We start from the raw sequence: 23236 nt of genomic DNA, 5'->3' as shown, positions 1-23236 counted from the left end.
GAACCTACCATCAGCCTGGTGTTCGTCTAATCTGCTCTTAAACTTTCAGGGATGATGATTTCACAGCCTCTCTAGGTAATCTATTCTAGTACTTAACTGCCTTCATGATAAGACAGTTTTCTTAATAATATACAACCTAATTTTCCCTCATTGTAATTTAGTAACATTGCTCCTTGTCCTCTTCTATGCAGTCACAGTGAATAGTCTATAGTCCAGTGTTTCTCAACCAGTGTGCTGTGGCACAAAAGTGTGCCTTCCGAAATAAACAGGCGTACCATGGAATTGTGCCATGGCAATGAGCTACGACGAGCTGTGATAGGTATCAGGATGGGGAATACCTTAACAGGTGTGCCGCAGAAAAATGTTACTAACGTAAGCGTGCCTTGGGCTGGAAAAGGTTGGGAAACACTGCTGTAGTCTATCAACTTTCTCTTTCATAATTACTTTTTCTGGTATTGGGAGACTGTTATCAAATCCTTCCATCTCTTCTCTGGACTAAATAATTCCTATTTCTCCAACTTTTCTTTGAAGTTGTGCTTCCTAAACCACTGATCATTTTTTGATCTCCTCTGGACTCTCTAATTTGACCACATCATCTTTCTTGAAGGGGGATGCCCAAAACTTACCTAGTACTCTACATGAGGGCTTGCCAGAATTGAGTAGAGTGGAAGAATCACTTCTGTGACTTATATGTAATGCTCCTGTTAACACATCGCAGTATGTTGGCTTTTTTTGCAACTCATACTACTTGTGGTCCACTATAGCTCCTGGGTCCTTGGATCATTCTGTTGTAAATGATTGAAGCATTTGATTATTCTTTTGTAAATGCAGTGCTTTGTACTTGACCTTACTGAATTTCATCCACTTAATTTCAGGTCATTTTCTTTAACTTATCAAGATCATTTCGAATCCTTGGTTTCTCTTCCAAAATGTCTCCTACCCCACCCAGAATAGCATCATCTGAAAATTTGTAGAGTTTCTCCCCTCTTTATTAAAAAAGGGCAGGGTATAAGACAGAAATCTGTATTGTTAATGTGTACAGTACCTCTCTCTATTTAATTCTGCAAAGTACTTTTTAAAACAACCATCATTATGTGATGCCTAATTTAGTGAAACCACTTAAAAAACACTGTAGATTAATGTGAACTTTGCTGTTAACGTTTGCTGAAATGTTTAACACATGGACATGGCAGAGGTATGCTTAAATAGCTTTATTAGCTGTTGGTTTATGTGAGATGTTTGTGGCTTCTAATTTGCCAGGCGCTACAAACTAAGTTGGGGGGAGGCGGGAGGTTATCCCATGTTGGGCAAAAGTATACTGATAGGATTGCTATTCAAGAGAGCAAAAGCCATGACCTCCTGGTGTTATGTTCCTGGTGTTATGTTCCTCTACATTGAACATTTGCCTATTTACAAGGAATCAAATCTGCTACTGGCCAACCTGTCTCATCATGGATCCTGGTTTTCTCTGATTAAATCCGAAAATTGGGGATTTTTCTTTATAAAAAAAGTAACCCAAAATCCACATTTTCTTGTGATTTTAAAAAGAAACACCACTAATACAAACCAACAGCTAATATATTAGTGGTGTTTCATTTTAATCATGGGAAAATGTAGATTTTGGGTTACTTCTTTAAATCCAAAAATTGGGGATTTTTTTTATTAGAGAGAACCAGGATCTCTGCTCATTGTAGCGGACCAGCCAAGAATATGAACTTCAGGTTTAACATTCTACTGCCAGTAGTCTTGTCATTAGCCCAGTGACAAAAGTAGCTTTATCTTATTTTGTAGTAAAAGGAGTGCTTTATATTGAAGTTTCTATGCCTGAACAGGAAGTTAAAATACATGAAAAAGTAGTTATTTGATCTTGAACCAAATATTTTAATATTTAATAATAATATATTAATAATTTAATACTTATTTAAATGAAAAAACTTCCAATAGACCTGAGCTGTCCCAAGGAAGGTAAAAATAAATCTTCCCAGAAAATAGGAAAAGTAAGTAAGAGGTCCTATCACAAAACTTTTGATGTTTAAATGCTTGCTATTTGTAATTAATCTTCACTCATCGCCCACAAAATACTGCTAAAATGTTCTTCATTTCTTGTGCTGGCGTTCTGCATTTGGTTGCTGGTATCCTGCATTAAGGAGCTCTTTGTCATTACAATGATACAGTGAGAGGTGCTCAATCTCATGAGCCTTGCATACATAAATACTTATAAATGATCTTTACAGTATCCTGGGGATAACTATTTTATTGTGTTTGAGTTAGTAAATTGGCCATTTTTACCCTTAATTAAATCCAGTTAATCTATTTTATTAAACCAGGGGTAGGCAACGTTTTTTGGCCAGAGTGCCTACTGTTGGCCGGAATACCTACCTTGGAAGGTGCTGGAGTGCCAGCATGGCAGAAAAACAAAATGAGGGCAAGGGGTAAATGGCAGGATGCCATGCTTGTGCCCCTGCCCCCAGCCTTGCTGCCCTTGTCCCCCAGCCCAGGCTCTGCGGCTGCCAGCAGCTACACCGGCTCTGGGTAGCTGCTGGAGCCCAGGCTGCTCCCAGCAAGGCTTGCAGCATCCCAGCTGCCTGCTGAGAGCAGCCGGCATCAGCTCTGTGCACAGGCACCTCGGAGCGGACAGCGGGGCAACGCAGCCTGCCCCAAGGTGCCTGTACAGTTGCCCCCAGCACAGAGCTGATGTCGGAGCTGTTTGCACTCTGCCTGCTGCTTGCTGCAACTGCCCAGAGCCCGGGCTGGCTCCAAACAGCTGCACTGGGCTCATCACCTCTGTGCGGGGAGCGGGGGACAGACCAGGGCTGCGCTGCCTCAGGCCCCTGCTCCAAGGCGCACCTGCATGTGCTGGTGCGGAGCTGTTGCAGGAGCCTGGCACAGCTGTTTGAAGCCTCCCAGCTCTGGGGAGCTGCTGCCAGCTGGGATCCCAGGCTGCTCCCAGCAGGCAGCTGGGATGCTTGCAAGCCCTGCTGGGAGCAGCCTGGGCTCTGTCATTGGCAGCAGCTACCCGGAGCCGGGGCTGGCTGCAGCCAGGAGGCTCCAAACCAGCTGTGCCACAGTGTGCCAAGCAAAATTGCCTCACGTGCCATGCTGGGCACACGTGCCAGGGGTTGCCGACCCCTGTATTAAACCAGACTTATCCTGGCTGTTATGGGGGCAAGAAAAAAAGATTTCTGTGGAAGCTCATGACTTCAGCCCAGTGACTAAATTAATTCAGTTATTATAGATTGATACATAGTCGTAAGTTACTGGGGTAAACTAGACTGGACATGAGTCCACTGTGTGCAAGTGGTTATGATCTAAATTTCTTCATTGAAAACACTAAGGGAATCTTAGCTTAGGAAGAAAAGAATTCCTGGGGGTCAGGCTTCACAGCATCTTCTAATGTAAAATTAATAACGACCAGAGCTCAGACACAATTGAAGACTGATTCACTTTTCAAGTAGAGGGGTGGGAACAGATTTTGCCTGATTTCTCAGTTGTGCCTTAGTGTTTAAGGCAGCACAAATGTGGAGCAAATAGACATTGATCATCTTTGAGATGACAGGAATATCAGTGGCGCAACAAAAGGTAGTAATAGACTCTGCCACTTCATTGCAGCAGACATCTAATACCTTGTGGCACTTTTCCCTGCTTGCAAGGCTGGCTGGGCAGGGGAAAACCCCACTTTCCTGACTCCCACAGACCTGTGCTGTGGGTTTGGAGCAGCAGGGAAAAGTGCTTCCCCACTCAGACCGCCCATGGGGCTGGCTGGGTGGGGGAATACCTGGTGTTTCCCTGCTGCCCCAAACCCACTCTGGGCACAGGATCACACCAGGTGTCTCCCATGCAGCCAGCCCTGCAGGTGCAGGTTTGGGGCAGCAGGGAAAGCAGAAAGATCACATCATCCCTCAACCCATACCATCAAGGGCAGGACAAGGAGTGACCTACAGCTGAATTGCTCCATTAGGTGACTGTTTCTAGCTTAGTTAGCAACACTGATCTGGGGACAGAACACCCTGAAAATACTTTAATACAATGGTGTTCAGCCTTTTGGCCCTGCTGGCCAGATGAGAAGCATGGGGCCTGTCTGCGAGCTAGATTGAGCCCTGGGGCCTGGCAGCACTGTCAAGCCCCACTGTGCCAGGACTGGACCCTTGGGACCTGGCACTACACCCTCCTGTTCCCTGTGCACTGGGTTTGGTATTAGGGACATGGCACTGTCCCTGGCATGCCAGGATTGGGCCCTGGGGCTCAGCTCTATGTGCTGGGATCAGGTGCTGGACTCTGTGCACAGGACTTCCCACACATTTGGAGATTTGGTAGTGGGAGAGGAGTGCCACTATTCCCCTGCCACCAGATTTCTAGAGATATGGGGAGCCCTGTGGGCTGGATGACATGCTGCCATGGGTTGGATTTGGTCCGTAGGCTAAAGGCTGGTTTAATAGATTACATGGGGAGCCTGAAACTGACATACTTAGGCAGTGTTTCTCCAGACTTGCTAGTTGACAATCCTTTAATTGCAGTGTAAAATTTTTCTCATCATTACATCCACTATAAAAGTAGGAGTAAAAAAAGAAAATCTGATAATAACAGTCTCTAACATGTGAATGCTTGTGAGAAGCTTTGAGTTTTGAAGTTTCAGCATATAAGAAACAGTTGAAGAATTTTTTTTTATTCTAGAAAGTTTTACAACTTTCAATTTCAAACATCCCACGGGGGGGAGGGGGGCATGACTCATTGGTGAGAAGCAGTTTTCCAAGGCAATAGACAAATCAACAGGCCTTTATATCCAATGTGAGTGAAGCCGTAAGGAAGTAGTTCCTGGCAAAATTTTAGAGAAGGTCCATAGTAAACAAAGGAGGAGTTCCATGTTGTTGAGCTTCCTGTTTCATTTGTTAACAAGTCTTTCCTTGGGAAGAGAGGACCTCTGAGTAGGCACATGTCACTTTTGGAGATGACGATACTAAGCAAGCATTTGAATTACTTTTGAGTGTCTTGAAGCAAGCAGGCAAGGAGATGAGTTGATTGTGCCTATGTGCTTGATTCAAAGCATGGTTGAAGGAGAAGGGTGCTCAGCCCATCCTGACTTACAAAAGATATGGAGTGGAGTGGGGGTCATCTACCTCGCACTATGTCATTCTTCCTTGGGAGGCATAAGCTGCTGAGTTCCCCATGCCGAGTCTGAGAGAATGGTATGGGGACTGGAAGTTTGGCTGAGCTCTTCTGCCTAGCCCTGTTTTTAAACCTTCCAAACATCTCTCATGTAGTGTATGGTGTGCAGCACCCGGGGTGTCAGGAGGTCTGCTCATCTAGAATGCCCCGTCTCAATTTTCATCCTGCCATACTTCCAAAATCTTTCTGTTGAACATAAGTGAGATGGGGATGGCACTTTATTTGACTGTTAAACCTGAAAGGAATTTTATGGGACCAAAAACGATATTTCTTTGCCAAATTTCAAAGGCCTTCTACAAACAGAGTAGGTGTTAGCATTACAAGAGTCCCTTACAATGGGAAGGTGTAAAATAGCCTAATACTTTCTCCATACTAATTGCGGTGAGGGGAGGAGTGCAGGGTGGGTGGCTGCTGCAAAGTGGCAGAAAATGCTATTGGACCTAACTATCTGAAAGATGCAGTCAATTTACTTTGTACTTGCTAAATATAGTGCTTCTTATAGTAAGAAGCATAGTTTGAAGGCTTGAAATAGTGCTTGAGTGCTGCAATCTCAAGTAAAGTGACTTAATGGGTAAGTGGAAAGTATTTCTTTCATCTCTGGCTCTTGTGCCATTTATCTCCTCTTGCACTTGTTCTCTGCATTTGTAACCTTGCTTAGTTCAACTTCCATTAAATGTAATGGCAGCATGGTTGAAATATGGATCTGTGGAGGGAAGTGCTTTTATTGGAGAGGGAGGAACAGTGCAGTTAATGGTGAAACATGAAAACTATGAAGCTTCTATCTGTCTAATGAGTGTATTATTATTAAAGGGTTGAAAATTGTGTAAAAATAAACCAAAAAACAACCCCAAACAAACCCAAACCCCACAGGTGGTTTTACTTTGATGGAAAGCATCCTCTAGTATCTGAAGGAGTTTCTTTCAGAGCTAGCTTTAAAGACCATTTTGGTAAGGAAAAACAAACATTGGGTTTAACAAACCTCTCCAAAAGAGTGTGAATGAGTAAAGGCTTTCTCTTTGCTGGTCAAATTACCATCAGTGAGTGGTTAAAATAGGGAATTGGTTGGCTTTTTTCTTTTCACAGCTGGTCTTTTAATGTATTTCAATATATTGTCTTGTGCAGTGACATACTGTTCTTACTCTTATTTTGTACATAAGTTTGTAGCTTGTGTAAACTACTTGCAGTAAATATTTCTTTGAATATTGCCCTTTTTCTGTTGGCAGTCTTGTCAGATTTTTAAATGTTTAATTTCAAACACTCGCTTGGCCTCAGAAGTGAACCCTCCTGCTGGCCATGTCAGTAAGACGCATTGCTGCATCATTATCTGTACTTGGAACTAATTCTAATCACAAAACTAATTTTGCCTACAAAATCCCAAAGCTTTTTTTTGCAAGAAATCTACTGTATTTTCTTGACTTGAAGACAACTCTGAATTTAAGATGACCCTCCAATAATTCGATTCTATACATAGACAATTTATAAATTTTCTCTATTTTTCTATGTATAGAATCGAATTATTGGAGGGTCATCTTAAAGTAACCCCCCTTGCCACTGCATGGAGGCAGGTGTTAGGAGGCCAGGTGGTAGAGGGGTAGGCAGTGAGGGGAGGCAGTGGAGTAAGTATCAAGCAGCTTAAACCCTATTTCCATTTCAGGTGTCCAATGCTATTTACCCATCCAGAGCTGATACAAATGATGCTTAGTGTCACTTGCACAGATTTTTAGATCCAATTTCTGCCTTTGACTAGATTTGTCCTCCTGAGCATGCTTTGTTGGCCACTTTGCTTCATTGCAGTGCTTTTTCTCCTGAGAATGTTCAGGAAATTATATGAATACTCAAGATTTCAGTGGCCAAGAATCCATCACAAATGACTATTTGATGGGCACTTGCCCAGGAGTGGATGACTAAGGTCTAGGGCTTGTTTCTTCCCGTTCTATCCCTCCCCCTGCCGTAGGGGTGTTTGGACTCTCATCTTCCTCTTCCCAGTAGAGTGCTGTAATGAGCAAGCCAAGGGCTAGCCAGAAATTAGAATACTTTCTACTTGCCTTGCCATGGCTGACATACTGGGAGCCACAGGCTTTGCTTTGGGGCTCACTGAGATGGGCACTGCCCTAGAAGGCAGGAGAGAGAGGTCCCTGGGCTCTGAGCTGTGCCCCAATTTTTTTTTGATTAAACAAAAAAGGCAAAAACAGGAAGGAAAAAAAACCCCCAAAAAACCAAACCCACAAACATGATAGTTCAAGATACAGAAAATTCACTACATGGACAAGAATGCTATAATGAAGCTTTAACTGGATTTGCTACTTTACTTGATTTATTTTTATCTCGCTACAGAACTGAGCGTCTGTCTATCTACTCTAATCTGTTTATAAATTTTTAATATATTTTCCAGGAGCTCTTCAGGAGAGCAGCCTGTAGAATAGCCCTGAAAGTGTCACTAATTTTTACAACTATATTGTTTGTGTCCTAATCTTAGTCTGATGTGGAATGTCCACTGCTGTCTTTAGTGTTTGGAGATGAAGTAGCAGAATTATAGTAGGCTTTAACAATTTTTGACCACTTTTTCAGTAACCACTTCTGCAGCTTGTGAGAAATTGGAGAAAGACCGGAATGAGTTGCAAGCTGCTTACGAAGGATTCGTGCAAAAGCTAAATCAGCAACACCAAAATGATCTAGCAGAGCTGGAGGAAAGGCTTAAAGAGTTTTACACTGCTGAGTGTGAGAAATTACAAAGTATCTGCATTGAAGAAGCTGAAAAATATAAAGAACAACTTCAAAAGCAGGTCAGCATACGCGGTGGAAGAAAATATTATTGGGGGGGGCAGGAAAGGTGGGGAGCAGAGTGTGGCGCGCTCACCTGATCCCCGCCCCTCCCTCCCACATGCAAAAGTGGAGTGGCACACTGGGTGCGATGCTGGGCCAGCAGGGTATGGTAATGGTGCTGGAGCAGTGGAGCTGCGTTTGAGGGAGCTAAGCCCCATTAGCCCCGGGCTTCCGTCACCTATGCAAGTCAGCGACATTTGATTTAGAAATGTTCCCTGGAGAATAGAGCTGTGGAAGCTTTCTGTGTGAGGGATATTCACATCCCAGCTAGAGGTTTTCTGGCTTATTTGTTGTATACAGGTTTTAAAAAGTGTGTTTAAAAAAAAAATAAAAAAATTCATTTCTGTTTACTGTCGGTCTCCCATCAATCACAGTTTTTGTCTGATAATGGGACCAGTTGAATTGTTACTTTAAGATTAAATTCCACTTAATCATAACTATAAAATGTTTCAAACTAAAATATGCTGTTCAAATCTTTAAATGAGGGTGCTGAAATCCCATGGTTTGTTAATAGGAATTTGCTACAAATTCATGATGGCTTTGTATCTACGGTAGTTTAAAAGGTGTAGCAGGAAAAAAAATTGGCAACAAGGAATTCAGATGCCTTCCAGCTCACCAGCCTTAAGCCTGTGTGTGATGAAACCTGTTTTTGAGCAAGTCCTAAGCATTTTTCAAATCTACAAAGCACTGCAGATGGTTTATTTTCCTCTGTCTTACACTGTTTATTTCTATGTGCTACCTCTAGACCACACTATATGCCACTTCAGCAGTTATGTGAACAGTGAGGTTATTTTTAGTTTAGTCAGTACATTTGACTTTTATAAAGTGCTGGAGTTGGGGATATTCCAAATCAGTGGATTGTTGGCTGACTTTGGCTTTTACTTGAAGAAACTTCCTTTGTATTGTTTACTGGGTAAAAAGGCTGCTGCATGTGAATTTACCCTTCACTTTGTCATTTAAAATTCCAATTCTGCACGTGTGAAAGATACTAAAAACAAAATAAAGAAACCCTCCTAAAAACTTGCTTTCATATTGCAGGTTGACAATTTAAACATTACACATGAAAACTTTAAGCTAGAACTTGAAACCAGCCACTCAGAAAAAATAAAAGAGCTGAAGAAGGAATATGAATCCTCTTTTTCAGGTAAGTGTTTTTTTCTTTCAGGTAGTGGCCGTAGATGAGCTACACAGATAATCATTTCAAGTAAATGTGCCATTTTAATATGCTCTCATTGTTCCTACCAATCAGGAACAGCATTGTTAATCATTAGCTGACATTCTTCTTTTGGGACTGAATAGTTTTATTTTATGTTCAAGCCTCTATTTGGGGCTCCCTTGACATGTTACAGATATTGTGCAATTAACTAGTTAATTGCATAATTAACTGAGACCAGCTACACTTGCAAAGCACCTGTCATGCTGTTCAAAGCTCCAACCAGATACAAAGTTAGACCTTGAAAATGCGTATTCACTTTTATAGCTGGTTGATATCCAGCTTTAATTTTCATGTGTAGCAAGGAACACATTGCATGAGAGCAACATGCAGGCCCTCTGGCATCCCAGGATGCATTGCTCCATCTCCAGTGTAAGCTGCTTGCGGGGGGGGGAAGAGGAGGAAACTCCTGCCCCAACATAACTCTGAGCACTAGGTTCATTTCCCCTACTCAGCAGCACTCTGTAGGGGAATACAGGTACTCCTCACTTAACGACCTACCTGTTTAACGACCGCGCGGACTTACGACCAGCTCTCCGAGCAGTCGGTATTGTGGAAACGGCGCACCGCAGGTTCAGCACGGCGGGGCGGACAGCTCCCGTGCTTGCGGCCCGGGCGGGGCGGGGTACACGGAGCGGGCTTTCCTCGCCGGGGCTGGGGCAGCTCCACCGGCTCCCACCTGCCTGCAGGCGCGAGGGCGGCAGGGCAGAGGTCCTGGAGCGGCCCCGGGGCTGGGAGCACTGGGGCCGCGGGGCCGGGACACGTGCACGCCCGCCCGCTGGAAGGCGCCGGCCCGGAGCGCGAGGGCAGGGCGGGCTCTTGCTCTGCCAATGCCATTAGGACCCGCCCGCCCCAGCCCGGGGCCTCGCGGGGGCCAGGGCAGCAGCAGCGCCGGGTGCCCTGCTCCAGAGGAGGCAGCCCCCTCCCTGGCCAGGCCAGTGTGGCCACGGGGTAAAATGCTTTTGTGCCCCAACTATGGCATGGGTCTGACCCTGAGCCATAGGTACCAGAGCCTCCAGCCAGGCCGCTCCCCGCCAGAGCACTGGCCCAGCCCAGCCCAGCCAGTACCCAGTGCCCCTGCGGAAGGCTTGACACCCCCAGCCCAGGTCACAGCAGCCGGGGGAGCGATGCCTCCGGCCCCATGAGACAACAGCCGGCAGGGCGCAGAGCAGCCCCGCGCGCGGGTCTGGAGGGTGGGTTTAAGGGCAGTGGTTAGTTCTTCCTGCTGGGGCCGAGCTTCCCTCCTGCTCCCTGGTGCCAGCTCCTTCCCTCTCTCAGCATCCTCTTCCCACCAGCCCTGGCTTCAGGGCCAAATGCTGCCCTGGTGCTGGCAAGAGGGGGGGAGGGAGCAGCTCGGCCCCCCGCCCCAGGGACGCGGCTGCCAGCACACGGTCCTGCGGGGAGCACTTTGCTGCTCAGAGCCGGACCGTTTCCACAATACGTACGAAACGTATTGTGGAAATGGCAGCGCGGTGTCTCAAGCCAAGGCACGCAGTATCAAGGGGCGGCTCCTTGCTTATCGACCAATTCGCTTAACAACCTAGTCGCAGGAACGGAACTCGGTCATTAAGTGAGGAGTGCCTGTACACCCCCTTGCTCTCCACCTACTGTATGAGCACAGAGCAGATGAGCTGATACCTGCCCTACCACAGCACATCTGGATCTCCTGGAAAACAGCAAGCATGGGAGGAGGGAGAAGGGAAATCTCCCCCAACTTGCCTTCACCCATGTGTGAAGCCAGGGACACCCTGTTTGGCTGGAGCAGAACCAGGATACCCTGCCCAGCCACAGTGCATCCCTGGTCTCCTGGGCAGCAGAAAACACAGGGGAGGGGGGAGATTTCTGGCCCCTGCTTCCTCTGCCCTCCCTGGCCCAGCACATCAGACTGCACTCGTGGCTGGTCAGGGTACTGCAGTCTCCTTTCCTGCCCTGGTGAGGGGAAGTTGGGGGTTTCCCCTCCCTGCCTTCTGCATGCTGCTGCCTAGGACAGCGATTCTCAACCTTTTCCAACTTTCATCCCACCAACCATGGGTCCCAAAACCCCTGGTCCCACCACGATAAGATGAGCTTGGAGAGTCCCCCGGCAGCTGGTCTACAAGCAAACCTGGAAGTGCTGGTGGCAAGACCACCACTTCTCCACATCCCACCTAGATGGCCTTCGTGTCCTACCGGTTGAGAAATACTGGCCTAGGAGATCTGGGCTGCCTATGGCCAGGCAGGGTGTCCCCAGCTTACTGTGCCGGTGGGGGGAACTGAGGGGGGGGATTTCCCCTCCCCAAACTTGCTTCATAGGGAGACTCAGGGGGGTCCTCAGTGATGACTCTAATAGTAGAGTCGTTTAAATCCTTCAGTGGTACTGCTAACCAGAGAGATCTCCCCCTGCTGGTCAGCAGCAGCAGTGCAAGATGTTACCCCTTTTTTCTTCCTCCTGACAGCCTGCCCTATGCATAGGTAGCCGTGCACACATTGTGGCCTATGTCTTCATTGTGCAAGGAAGGTAATGACACGATTGGATTAATGTCTAGAGCCAGCCTGTTAAACAATGGGTATTTATGTTGAGAACTCTTAAAGCAGTCCAAGAGATGTAGAAGCATGCTTTCTGTCTTTTTTAGCAAATGTTTCTGTCAACTTGACTACTTTCAAAATCTTGAGCTCAGTGACATAATCACTGCTTCTAGTTTTGTTGATAGGTGTTAAGGAACCACACAAAATCAACTTTCTTTGAAACTGGATACAGTGAAGACACTTTTAGATCCTTCCAGGTCAGAATGGGAATTTCTCTGGCTGACTCTTCTGAGCTACTACCAGGAAGAACCAAGATCTGGAATTCGGTTCCTCCCCCTGGGGGGCGGATAGGGGAAAGATGATTGATCAGTCTGTAGCTGTTCCTTTAAGGCAACTTGCTGATTCTAAAGACTGTGGCGCATCTTAATTTACTATGTTTTAGTTGAAGTTGTTCATCCTTACTAGTTTCTGTTGACTCAGTGTTTGCTTTCACTGAAATCACTGGTGAAACACCCATCACATCTAAGGAGCAAGTCCTAAGAAGTCCACTTTCTTACAAAGTTGGAAATTAATTCTTCTTTTAGAGAGCTCTGAAATATTTGATGAATCAGTTACAGCTGTCTCTAGCAGTGTTGTCCTGGTCTGATTTAGCATGCATGTTTATTGTTTGGTTGGTTGCCAGATGATTACTCAGTGCATATGTTGCGTACAGTTCACTACTTTCCAAACTGACAATTAAGTTGGCAATTTACATGTAGTGTGGACATGTGAAGATTGATCAACAAATGCTTAAAGAGCAAATGGACTGCTCATCTGGTTTGCAAGCAGTAATAACCATTACTAATTTTACTGTTTCCTTACTATTGTTGCATGTATACTTATGATCCTTTGAACTAATGAATCTTCTAAAATATGGGGGGTTTTGTGCAATAATCTAAAATTATACAAATTTGGTATTTGTTTCAGAACTCAAGAATGCCCATGAACTGGAAAGGAAATCACTTGAGGCTTCCTTTAGAGAGAAACAGGAATCATTAGAGGTTTGTTTGGGGTTCGCCTCAAAACAAGTCTTTTTGCAACAAGTGGGAGCTACGTGATAGAAGATATAAGCACTCAATTACTGATTTGACTTCTTTGGGTTTTTTGTTTTTCCCCCAGAAAAAAATAGATGAATTGAAACAGGACAATGACTCTCTGAATGAAAAGTTGAACTTGGAAGAGCAAAAACGAATAGCCAAAGAAAAAGCAAATCTTGTAAGTCTTGACTTTGAACACAAACTTTTAAATGAACAACATAACCAAGTGCTGCATCTCTGATTAGCATTCCTTGTACTAACTGATTTAATTCACTTTGAGGAAATTATGCTGCTGTTCATAACATGGCTCATATTCATGATGGATCTTCAGCTTTAATGCATTTGCTTTGTTTTCAAAACTAAACAAAAATATTTAGAAGGTTATTTTTTTCAGATGCATAGACAGGTAGCGCCCCAGGGCAGTGCTGGCTGACACTAAGCTGACTTGGTAAATTCTAAAGCGTTACTTTCAGACTTGAAGCAGTGAGGATGAACTACACGCAGATTTTCCAAGTCTAAATTTCAGTGGCTTTTGAGTTGCATATGCCAAAAAAAAAAATCACCCTACCTAAATTACTCTAACATCTGAGTGACTCTTAAATATTTTGTTAAATATTGTTCGTCTAATCTCCTTTTGTGCTTATGACTAAGAAAATAAATGTTTTGGAATTATTTGCAGCCTACAGTGGAGGTAGGAGCGCTATTGCAGACCAAGTTTATAGTAATAGTAATTCATTCCAAAAATATTTAATCTCATAGAAATAAAATGAATTTATTTTCTGACTAGAAACTTCTTTTCCTTGGATTAGGCTGCAAACTTTTTCCTAGAGAATGTTCCTGAAAGATTGATTTTAAAGTGAGCTATTGTAAACCCATCTGTGGACTCCCTTAGTTTCTCCCTGCTTTCCCACTGCTTATCCTACATTTGATAGAGTTTTGCCTGGGTTGTAAAACAAATTTTAGGTTCCCCTTTCCAAAGAATGGGTATTCTTGGATTATCATCACTCAGATATCATTCTTCATCACAGGCAATTGCTAAGGGGACAAACAACAAAAGGATTTATTATATAGGAAAAATAATTATATAAGAAAAACTGAACCTAAGTTTGAAGACGGAACAAAAAGACAATTAAAGTTTCTTACCCTCTCATCTATCACCTAGTCCTTCAGAAGGCCTACCTGTATTTTCAGAGATTGGCCTCCAGAGATTGGACTGCCAGCCTTGATGGCTGGGGACCTGGACTTCTCCAAGCCTGAGAAAATTCAAAGACCCTGGCCACCTTACAGATGGCCTCTGAAAAATATCTCAGCCAGTGGCCTCTCCCTCCATCAGCATCGTTCCAATTTCAGACAAGTCTCAGAGTCCTCCTGAAATTTCTGTTCCCGGGGCATCTGATATTTCTCTGGCTAAAGGGTCATTTCTCAGATGCTTTTACTATTGTTTATTGTTATTATTTTTTTTCCCCATCACAAACTGACAACTTGGGTGTCCGTCCTACCAGTGGAGTCGTCTGTCCAGTTTGGAGTAGCTGTTGTCCTTGCCCTAGCGTCACAATAGCAAGAGATGTTTAGCAGTTTTGCCTTCTCTCTTCTTACTTGGCTAAACCATGATCAAAATCTTAAAGCGATATACTGACTACACATGCCATACCAGTGAAATAAACATAAGAAACCAGTTGTGACATGCCATGAACCCCCAGATCATACTGAGGTTTGTGACAGGCATCCTTAAAACTTTTCTTCTGAAGGGCAAAAGGAGTCCAAAGGGAAAGTATGCTAGCTTTTCCTCCTGAATCAAAACTATATAGTTTAAGACTTCAACAATCTGACAACTCTTTATTTACAAGCCTTGTCTGTATACATTATTTTGACATATGCGATTAAAAATGTCTCTGGAATTCAGGGAAATAAGTGAACTCATTTTTGCCCCTTTTCAGAAAAATCCTCAGATTATGTATCTGGAACAAGAACTGGAAAGTCTGAAAGCAGTGTTGGAGATCAAGAATGAGAAACTACATCAGCAAGATATAAAATTGATGAAGATGGAAAGACTGGTGAGTTTCCTTTGGAGACAGGAGGTTTACAGCTGTTTTTTCCCCAACATACTAGATTTTGATAGTAAATTCATGATGGCCATGTGTACCCACTAAGCTAAATCAGACGCACTAAACGCAAATAGAAAATTGTAAAGGCATGGGCACGTTTATACAGTTCTGTTACAAGTATGGGTTTTCTGTACTGGGCTGCAGTACAGAGAGACCTTACTTCCCCTCTTCCTTGCTGTCATACCCTACTCTCCCTGAGCAAGTGGAAGTGAGGAGCAAATGTGAAAACAATAACCTTGAAATTAAACATGGCTGTAGCAATGTTCATATAGTATACAGAAATATTACCTTTTTTCCCCGAAGCTGCTGCAAGTTTTAACACAGGTGTTTCATAAACACAATTTTAAGCAACACTTGGGCACATACTTACTTAATATAAACTATGCATGGTATTAGCTCAAAGCCAAAAAGTTCATGATTTACCACATAGTTCACTGGGCTGGTCCCCACCAGAGCTAACAGTGTTTAAAGCCATGGTGAGCCACAACATTGAATACAGTTCACCCAGAATCCTGTTGTGCCGTCTCTCAGCCTGGCACATATGACTAGTGCGGCCTTGCTCTCCATGGTGATCCCACAGCTCATTACTGCTCAGTATGTGTGTATACTCCAGATCGCCACCCCCCCAACAAAGGATCAATGTGCTAATTAGCCCACACTCATGACTGGAGTCATGGTTTTCTTTTCACAAGTCCTGGAAAACTCCAAAGATTTATGTGTAGATGAGGCACAGGGCAACCTGGTGTGGCTTCACCTCATGGATGGTATGGCCACAGTAATCATATGGGACTGCAAGAGGGGCCAACAGAGGGATTCTGGGTATGCTATGTCATGGCTCACCATGACTTAAAAAGTGTTGGCAATGAGGGAGGCTGTGCTTAATCAGCACCTACCATGTGTCTTGTTCAGATAGGTGTGTCATATGCACACACACACACACACACACACACTCACTCATACACACACTCACACATACACACTTTCTCTCTCTCTTCCTCTCTCTTTCTCCCCTTCTCCACCCCCTCCCCCCCCTCCCCCCCTCCATCATTTCCTCCCTTACTTGCTCCTGTGGCCATGCAGCTGAAGGCAAGTGAAACGTAGAGGGATCTGAACCCCAAGCCTCTGGGCTTGGGCCTGCACATAGGCTGCCTGCCAAAAGATTTGCAAGCATCTGAAGCTCCAAGTGAGACTGGAGCATGCTTGTCGGGAGCAGGACCACATGTGGTTTTTGAATGACTCATGGATTTGGAATTGATTTGACTGCTTTGACTTGATACAATTTTTTTAAAGAAAAAATCCCCATCAGCATATTTGCCGAAAGAAATCCTCTTGCAAGCATTTAGAGAAGAAAAGGCTGATTTGCCCAAGATGGGCAACGTGTTGTATAGTCATGCTCAGTGTTAGCTGCGTTTAAGTGTTTCACAGCAGTTTAAAGATAGACCGTTTATTTAGTGAGATTCTCCTGTATGCTATTATAAGACTAGGCCCCCCCCACGCCCTAACAACCAGAGGGGGAAAAAACTGATCTTTTTTCAGGTAAATATGGTGGTAGAACACATACCAAATTCAACAAGAAATTTGCCTCTCTACCGCTTTCCAGATAATTTAACTGGTAACTGCAGGAGTCCTTGCAAAATGAACTTCAGTTGGTGTTGCATTTTCATTCAAGTAGGAGAAAGATAGGGGAATGGCTAATTCTTTTTTATTTTGTTTTTGGACTTTTATGTAATAAATTAATTTGTACTAGGTATTTTTATTTATTTATTTTTTTTTATAAATTACAAATACTCAATCTTTACAAATAATTTGTAATTTGGAAAAAAAACCCCACAAAAAAACAAAAAAAATCCCCCCCAACCCTGTGGGGGCATCCATACCACGCAGGCACTTGTGCTTGCAGCAGCTCAAATAGAAGTGGTGCAAATTTGAGCCAGGGCTTTTTGCCTCAGCACACATGCCCAGACATGCATTTTTGGTGTGGGGCAAGTTGTGCCACGTGAGGCAAAATGACCCTGCCTAGCTGCAATGAGGGGGAGGAGCCTGGGGCCAGCATCCTGTTTGCACTCCCAGGCCCCCTGATGGCTGCCCCACCCAGCCCCAGCCTCCTCGCACTTTTAAAAAAAACCCCAAACAAACAAAAAAGCTCCATGTTCTCACTAGCAGTAGCAGCTGTCCAGGTCAGTGGGATCTCTTGGCAGAGGACCCCCGCACAGCACAGGGCAGTGGGGACTGGCCCCAGCCACCTGGCACCTGTACTGCCACTGCCCCATCATGCAGGTCCAGCCTAAGTTGGCAGGGTGCTGTGCAGCTTCGTGCACTGTCAGGTGGCTGGGGCCACCGTGGCTGTCACCTGGGTCCCGGCACTGCTCGCTCCGAGTGGCCCCAGCCTGTCTTGCAGTACGCAGAGCCCTGCTTACCTGTGCCGCACCCGTACGATGGGGCAGTGGCGGTGCTGGTGCCAAACAGCCGGGGCCAGTCCCCACTGTCCCATGCTGTGTGGGGGAGCTCTGCCAGGAGGCCTGAGTGTCCCTGACAGGGGTCCCCCAATGGTCCCCTCCTCCAGCCCCCCCCCCCCCCCCCCTGCATGGATCCTGGGTTCAGTTCCCTGAGGCTGGCACTCTGCCTGCCCTGCACAGGCAGTCAGCATGCAAAGCACTGGGGTGAGGGCCAGCCATAGAGACACTCTGGCTGATCATCTCTGTGGAGGACCCGAGCTTCCAGTTGCCTCGGGTCCTCCACATGCCTTGGACTGTGCCCTGCCCTGCTTTTTTTGCCTAAGGCATTTTTTTGACCCCTGGATATCCAGGGGGTCTAATTTTGCCCCCACACTGCAAATTTGCAGTGTGGGGAATTCTTTTTTGTTCCCAGATGTGCCTCTTGCAGCTGCTCAAAGGGCTTTGAGAGGCTGCAAGAGGCACACGCACGCTCATCTGGACATGCCCTGTGGGGGATTGTGCATGGCTCTGAACTGCATTGTTTGGAAGTGCCCATCAGGCAGGTGTTCATATTGTCATGTCTGAGTTTATTAAAACAGAAAAGGAAATAACCAATTAGCATGAGGCACAAGTATCTATCATTCAGCTATCTTGACAATGAGGTAACATGCACTTTTTCACCTGGAATTGAAAAAACGTCTGTGGACCAGTTTTCACATACTCCAATTTCTTCAGATTACCAAATTATCATTACCATGTTCTTTCTACGCTGTCTCCATGTCGGTTCTTGTCCATATTAACATGAAATTGCTTTTTAGATAGCATTTTGTTTAATCTTTCATGATAATGGCCCTAAGCAGGAACAGGGCCCTGAGTATAGCTGTCACACTCAACCTAGCACTGAAATCTTGCCTTTTAGTGCAGAAAGCAGGGGCTTGAATAATGAGGAGCATTGGCCCCAGTTAGCCATTGCATTTTTGTGAGGAGACAAATGTTGTCTTATATACCATCAGATACTTAACTGTGTACATGGGAAACTCTAGAAGCTTGCAAGTATTTGTGGTCTTTGAAGGACTGGTGTCTACAGTGTCTCTTTTGACTAAAGATGTCAACTGTAAGAAATCCATTGAAGTGAACCCATTCTAGAGCTGATGATTAGGAAAAAATTCTGCAACATTTAGAGAAGCTACACACTTACCATATCAGATGACTTCTGCTAGTGCAGATTTGATATTTGTAGGTGTTGGAGGGTGAGAGTAGGGAGTGGAAGGAGCACTAGTTTATAGAAGGAGAACATAATTGATTTGGTCATTTTCAAGTTACCCCTAGACTATGTATTGCATAGTGATCTCGCGTGTAAGCCATCTGCTGAACTGCCTAGAAATTCAAGCAGTGGAAACTTGATCCAGCCTTTATTAGTGAGCAGCCCATCAAAGCATGTGGCAGCATGGTCCACTCAGACTCTTGGGTTACACAGGCAGCTTGGCTGCTATACAGCACTAAGTTAGTCATGTGACTTACTTTTCCTGAAGGTCATTCTAGGTATCATTATACATAGTATAATAAAGTCTGATTTTTAGGTTTATTAATATGCATTAGCCATTCATACAGTTAATATACTTGAATAAACTGTTCTACCTCCATTTATTAAAGGGGGAAAATAACACAACCTTAATGGATAAGTTGAAGAAGATTCAGCAGGAGAATGAAGAATTAAAAGCTCGGATGAACAAACACGTGGAACTTTCCAGGTGACTTGTAGTTGACACCAACTGGTGCAAATACTTTTTTGGCATGTGAAAAAACAGCATCTTTCTCCAGATTAAAAACAAACAAACAAAAAAAACCCTCGCACCAAAAGTATCACTCCTTGAGCGATTGACACACAGTGTGCATTTTTACTTGTCTGGGCTTATGTGCAAATGTCATTCCCTTCCTGAGAAGGTGGTGAGCATATGGGTGTGGAGGCCCTGTAAAGCAATGAGCATCAAATCGTAAGTGTTCTTATAAAGCTTGATTAGCTGTTTCCCCTGGGCAAATGCACAGATTTAGTCTATGGTGCTGTCCTGAATGCTCACAATACTTCAGTGAGAATACTTACCTGAGAATTAAGCAACTTGGGAACACTATGTTAGGGTGCAGACAGAAACACGGCTCCCCACTGTAACTGAGAATGCTTTGCAGGAAGCGTTCTGAGTTATGGCAATCCCCTGGAACAAACAGAAGTGCGCTGTTGGTTCTAGCGGGGAGAGGAATCAAGCTGCTGGCTGGGAGCCTGCAGCCAGTTTCCCCTAGCAAGACTCCCTCCTCCCTGCCAGCTCAGGCTGTTTCCAGAAAAGGGGGGGTGTGGGGAAGGGAGCAGTGGGAGCTCATTCTAGGGTTCCCCACCTGGTGCTGGAGGGTGGGGCTGTGTGAATTGGAGCCCTGCCCCCCACTTTAAGGGGGCTCTGGTACACCTACCCCAACCTCCAGTGGGGGCTGAGAAAACCCTAGACCAAACTTCCTCAGCTCCCATTCTCCCCTCCCATTCTGAAAAGATCAACAGGCTGGGGAGGCAGTGCAGGCAGAAGTTACAGAAGGCACTGTGTTTTGAAACATCTTCATTTTACCCCTCATGCAGTGAGGATTCAGATTTTCACTTGATTGTCCATTTCTGAAGTAGTCTGAAGCCATGCACTTGTGCTTGATCATAGCTATAGACTGCTGTCTGTGGCCAGATCAGGTGAAAATTGTCACTTCTGTGGGTGCCCTTAGTGTCCTGCTAGATCCCTTCTCCTTAAGTGTTGTACTGCTATTTTAATTAAGATCTGCTTTAAAAAAACAAAACAAAGTAACTGCTTAAAACAGATGACTATTGGCACTATTTAATCAAAAGTTAGTGTTACACTGCCTCTTGACTATTGTCCCACAGCTACTCAACACAAATAAACAGGGTCTGACTGTATTTCTGACTCTGCTCATCTGGACTGCAGGAAGTAAATGGACAAACCTCACCAAAGTGAAGGAGGCTAGGAAGTGCAGATAAATTATGCAGGTATTTCACTGCAAGGAGGAGAAGTTGATTCCTTACAGGGGGCTACGTTAAGATCTGCCCTGCCTTATGGAGATATTCCTTTCAGCTGCCATCAAATAGCAACTAAAATTTAAGATACCCTAAAAACTACTCAACACTTAGTAAAAGGGCTGGCTCACTTCAGTACTCCTGCAATGAAACAGATAAGATTAGGTTTTTGTTTTGGATCAGGGCCATGTTTTTCACTTCTCGGCCTCTTGAAGGCTCAGATCAAGGAGCTATTGTGTGGGCATGTTACCACAAACTGCTAGTTTTCTCCATGTGAACAAATCCATTCATTCCTCCTTACAAAGAACTTATCTTCGAGTAGAATAGGGAATGATGCTATTTCCAAAATGGGTAGGATGCTATAAACATTAAACTGAAGCAAGTGCACTTACATTGTATTATTTTTGCAGGCAACTTTCCACAGAGCAAGCAGTCCTGCAGGAATCTCTAGAGAAAGAATCAAAAGTAAACAAACGTCTGTCAATGGAAAACGAAGAACTGCTGTGGAAACTACATAATGGGGACCTTTGCAGCCCTAGAAAACTGTCGCCCAGTTCTCCATCAATGCCTTTTCAGTCTCCAAGGAATTCTGGCACCTTCTCTAGTCCTACAGTATCACCAAGATGACCTTTTCTGATACAAGGGGGAGACTGCATAACAGCATTTCATTTGTGATCTGCAGAACTGATCATAACTTTAATCATGGGAGCAAAAGCTATATTAGCCAAGTATGACTGAAATATAACTGGAAATTATTGCTGTGGCAAATGGCTATAAAATACTGAAAATATGGGAGTGAAACTTAATATTTCTCCTCCAAAAAGACTTCCATAATGACCTCTATGAACGTTGTTGCACAAAGCACTTAAAGAGCAAGGGAACCTTGTTCATTGCCTTTTTCACCTAACTATAAGGAAAAAAAAAAGCTCAGGGGCTTATAGATAAAGATCACAACCTTTATATGTTCCTTATCACAGACACCTTTCGTTGAGGCTGTGTGTGTGGTGTGCGAATGGAATGCACGTAACATGCGTGTGTCTGATGCCGCTGCCTTTGCTGTGTATGTAATGGGGATAAAAGCTGAAGAATAGACATTGACATGTACTTTATTAATAAATATTGTCAATATGCATGTTTTATCAAAGATTACCCTTAACTGGGGATGAAGAGAAACTGCCGCTTGTATTACAGGTTAGTTTCCCTTTTATCTTTCAGCTTTGGTTCAGGAGAACGATGGCAGAAAATGCTTTATCTGTTTAACTTGTTTGTCTGCCCACTTTATCGTGCAATTTTGGATGACATTTTAAGAGAAAATTTAATCTGATTTTTCAGAGTTGAAACTCCAGCCATGTTGTCCGTGGATTTTAGCTCCTCTATTCACATGCAATTCTTAGCCATATTGCAGTTTTCAGGAGAAAGTTCACTTTTAGAACGCTGTTTCCTGAAACAAAGGTGAGAAAACCAGATGATGGTTCCTTTTAATCTTTCTCCACAACTTGCTTAGTTTTATTATAATTAGAGAGCAAAACTTTAAAATTGCTAGACTTGTTGCAGGCTTAAAGGAGTGGTGGAGATGCACCTGGGGATTTACCAGCTGAAAAACCCTTCTGGATAAGCAGCCAATACTTCCTAACCAGTACTGCATGTCAGTTTGAGGTCACCTGCAGAGAAAACATGAGTTCTTATCTAATTGATATACAGGATTTGAAAGCCAAGGAGAGAGAGAGCCAAAAGTAGGATCATGTTCAAAGGTATCATGACTAGTTTCTTGTTAAAAGGAAGTCTTAAAAGCAGTCAACCAGTATTGTTTCTCATTTTGACAATTTTTTTTATAAAGTGTTGTTGCTTGTAATTTTAACTTTCAGAAATTATGGCTAGATAATGTCCAGAAGAAAAAGACAAGATCTGCATATGATTCTACAACCCATTTCATCGCACCTCCCCAACGAGTGGTATTTTTCAGTTGTTTCCAAATGTTATTCTGTCAGAGGTTTATGCCCTCTACAAAGTCCCTTTGAATTGGTACAATCCTGTCTGTTTGTTGTTGAGGGTATCAGTGTTTCATGTAACATTTTAAACTATGCTTCAAATTAAGGTAGTCACAGTGCATGTTTTGTCTTGTTACTGCTGTTTTGGTCGGACCTTATTTTAAGATCGCATACCTCTTGACATGTAAGTATGGATTCTACTTCTAGTTACAGTTATAGAATGTTGTTTCTGCAATAGCTTGGGGTGGCTTTTAAATACCACTCCAGGGACATTTTCTTCTTTTTATGTAGTCAGTGTTGTTAGTCAAAGGTAGTTACAGTCATCCAAGATGATAAATCTTGGGCTACATTCTGGATCTGTGCATCTTCCTGTAGACTGGGAACAGGTATCCAGTGGATAAAAAGGAGGTGTTTAGGAAATTATACTTCACAAGCACTTCAAACCAAACGCTTCATCTAGGATATAAAAATGCTGGCCCTGCATAAGGAACACAGGTGCCTAAGCAAGTTGTAGCATTATGTAACTAAAATTGTAATGCATTCAGGCTTGTGATTTAAATTTTAAAATGATGAAATTTCTATTTAACTTCATACAATGCGCAAATGAAATGTGCTGCCGCTTCTATGAAACACTTTTTTTCCTCTTCTTCTTCCCCCTTTTACAACCCTGTATATGCCACTAGTTAAAGCGCTGTCAGCACTTAATCGGTTTTGCTGGAATTGACAACTTAACTATAAAAATCCACAGTGGACTGAAACTTGGCTTAAAGTACATCTTGGAGTATTCTTTTTTTTTTCTTCTATAAAGTCAAAGATCACATGTATTTGAGTTGTGTTTAAAAATAAATAAAATTCTTTTTTTACTCA

General features: G+C 43.9%; 1 protein-coding gene across 6 annotated transcripts in view; it reads left to right on the top strand.

The window, feature by feature from the left end:
* The window catches only part of MTUS1 (microtubule associated scaffold protein 1), a 173349-nt gene extending 150113 nt beyond the window's left edge, over nucleotides 1–23236 (top strand). For all 6 annotated transcript variants that reach the window (XM_019481293.2, XM_006262533.4, XM_019481292.2 and 3 more), the window contains 7 exons: nucleotides 7732–7946; nucleotides 9025–9130; nucleotides 12671–12744; nucleotides 12863–12958; nucleotides 14718–14834; nucleotides 18974–19071; nucleotides 20792–23236. In XM_019481293.2, the coding sequence (XP_019336838.1) occupies nucleotides 7732–7946; nucleotides 9025–9130; nucleotides 12671–12744; nucleotides 12863–12958; nucleotides 14718–14834; nucleotides 18974–19071; nucleotides 20792–21008 (923 nt within the window). In that variant the 3' untranslated portion in view covers nucleotides 21009–23236. The remainder of the gene's footprint in view (nucleotides 1–7731; nucleotides 7947–9024; nucleotides 9131–12670; nucleotides 12745–12862; nucleotides 12959–14717; nucleotides 14835–18973; nucleotides 19072–20791) is intronic.

Source organism: Alligator mississippiensis, chromosome 2 (genome assembly GCF_030867095.1).
Source record: "Alligator mississippiensis isolate rAllMis1 chromosome 2, rAllMis1, whole genome shotgun sequence".
Lineage (NCBI taxonomy): Eukaryota > Metazoa > Chordata > Crocodylia > Alligatoridae > Alligator > Alligator mississippiensis.
The sequence above is the reverse complement of the archived record's forward strand: the minus strand, read 5'-3'. Positions and strand labels throughout refer to the sequence as shown.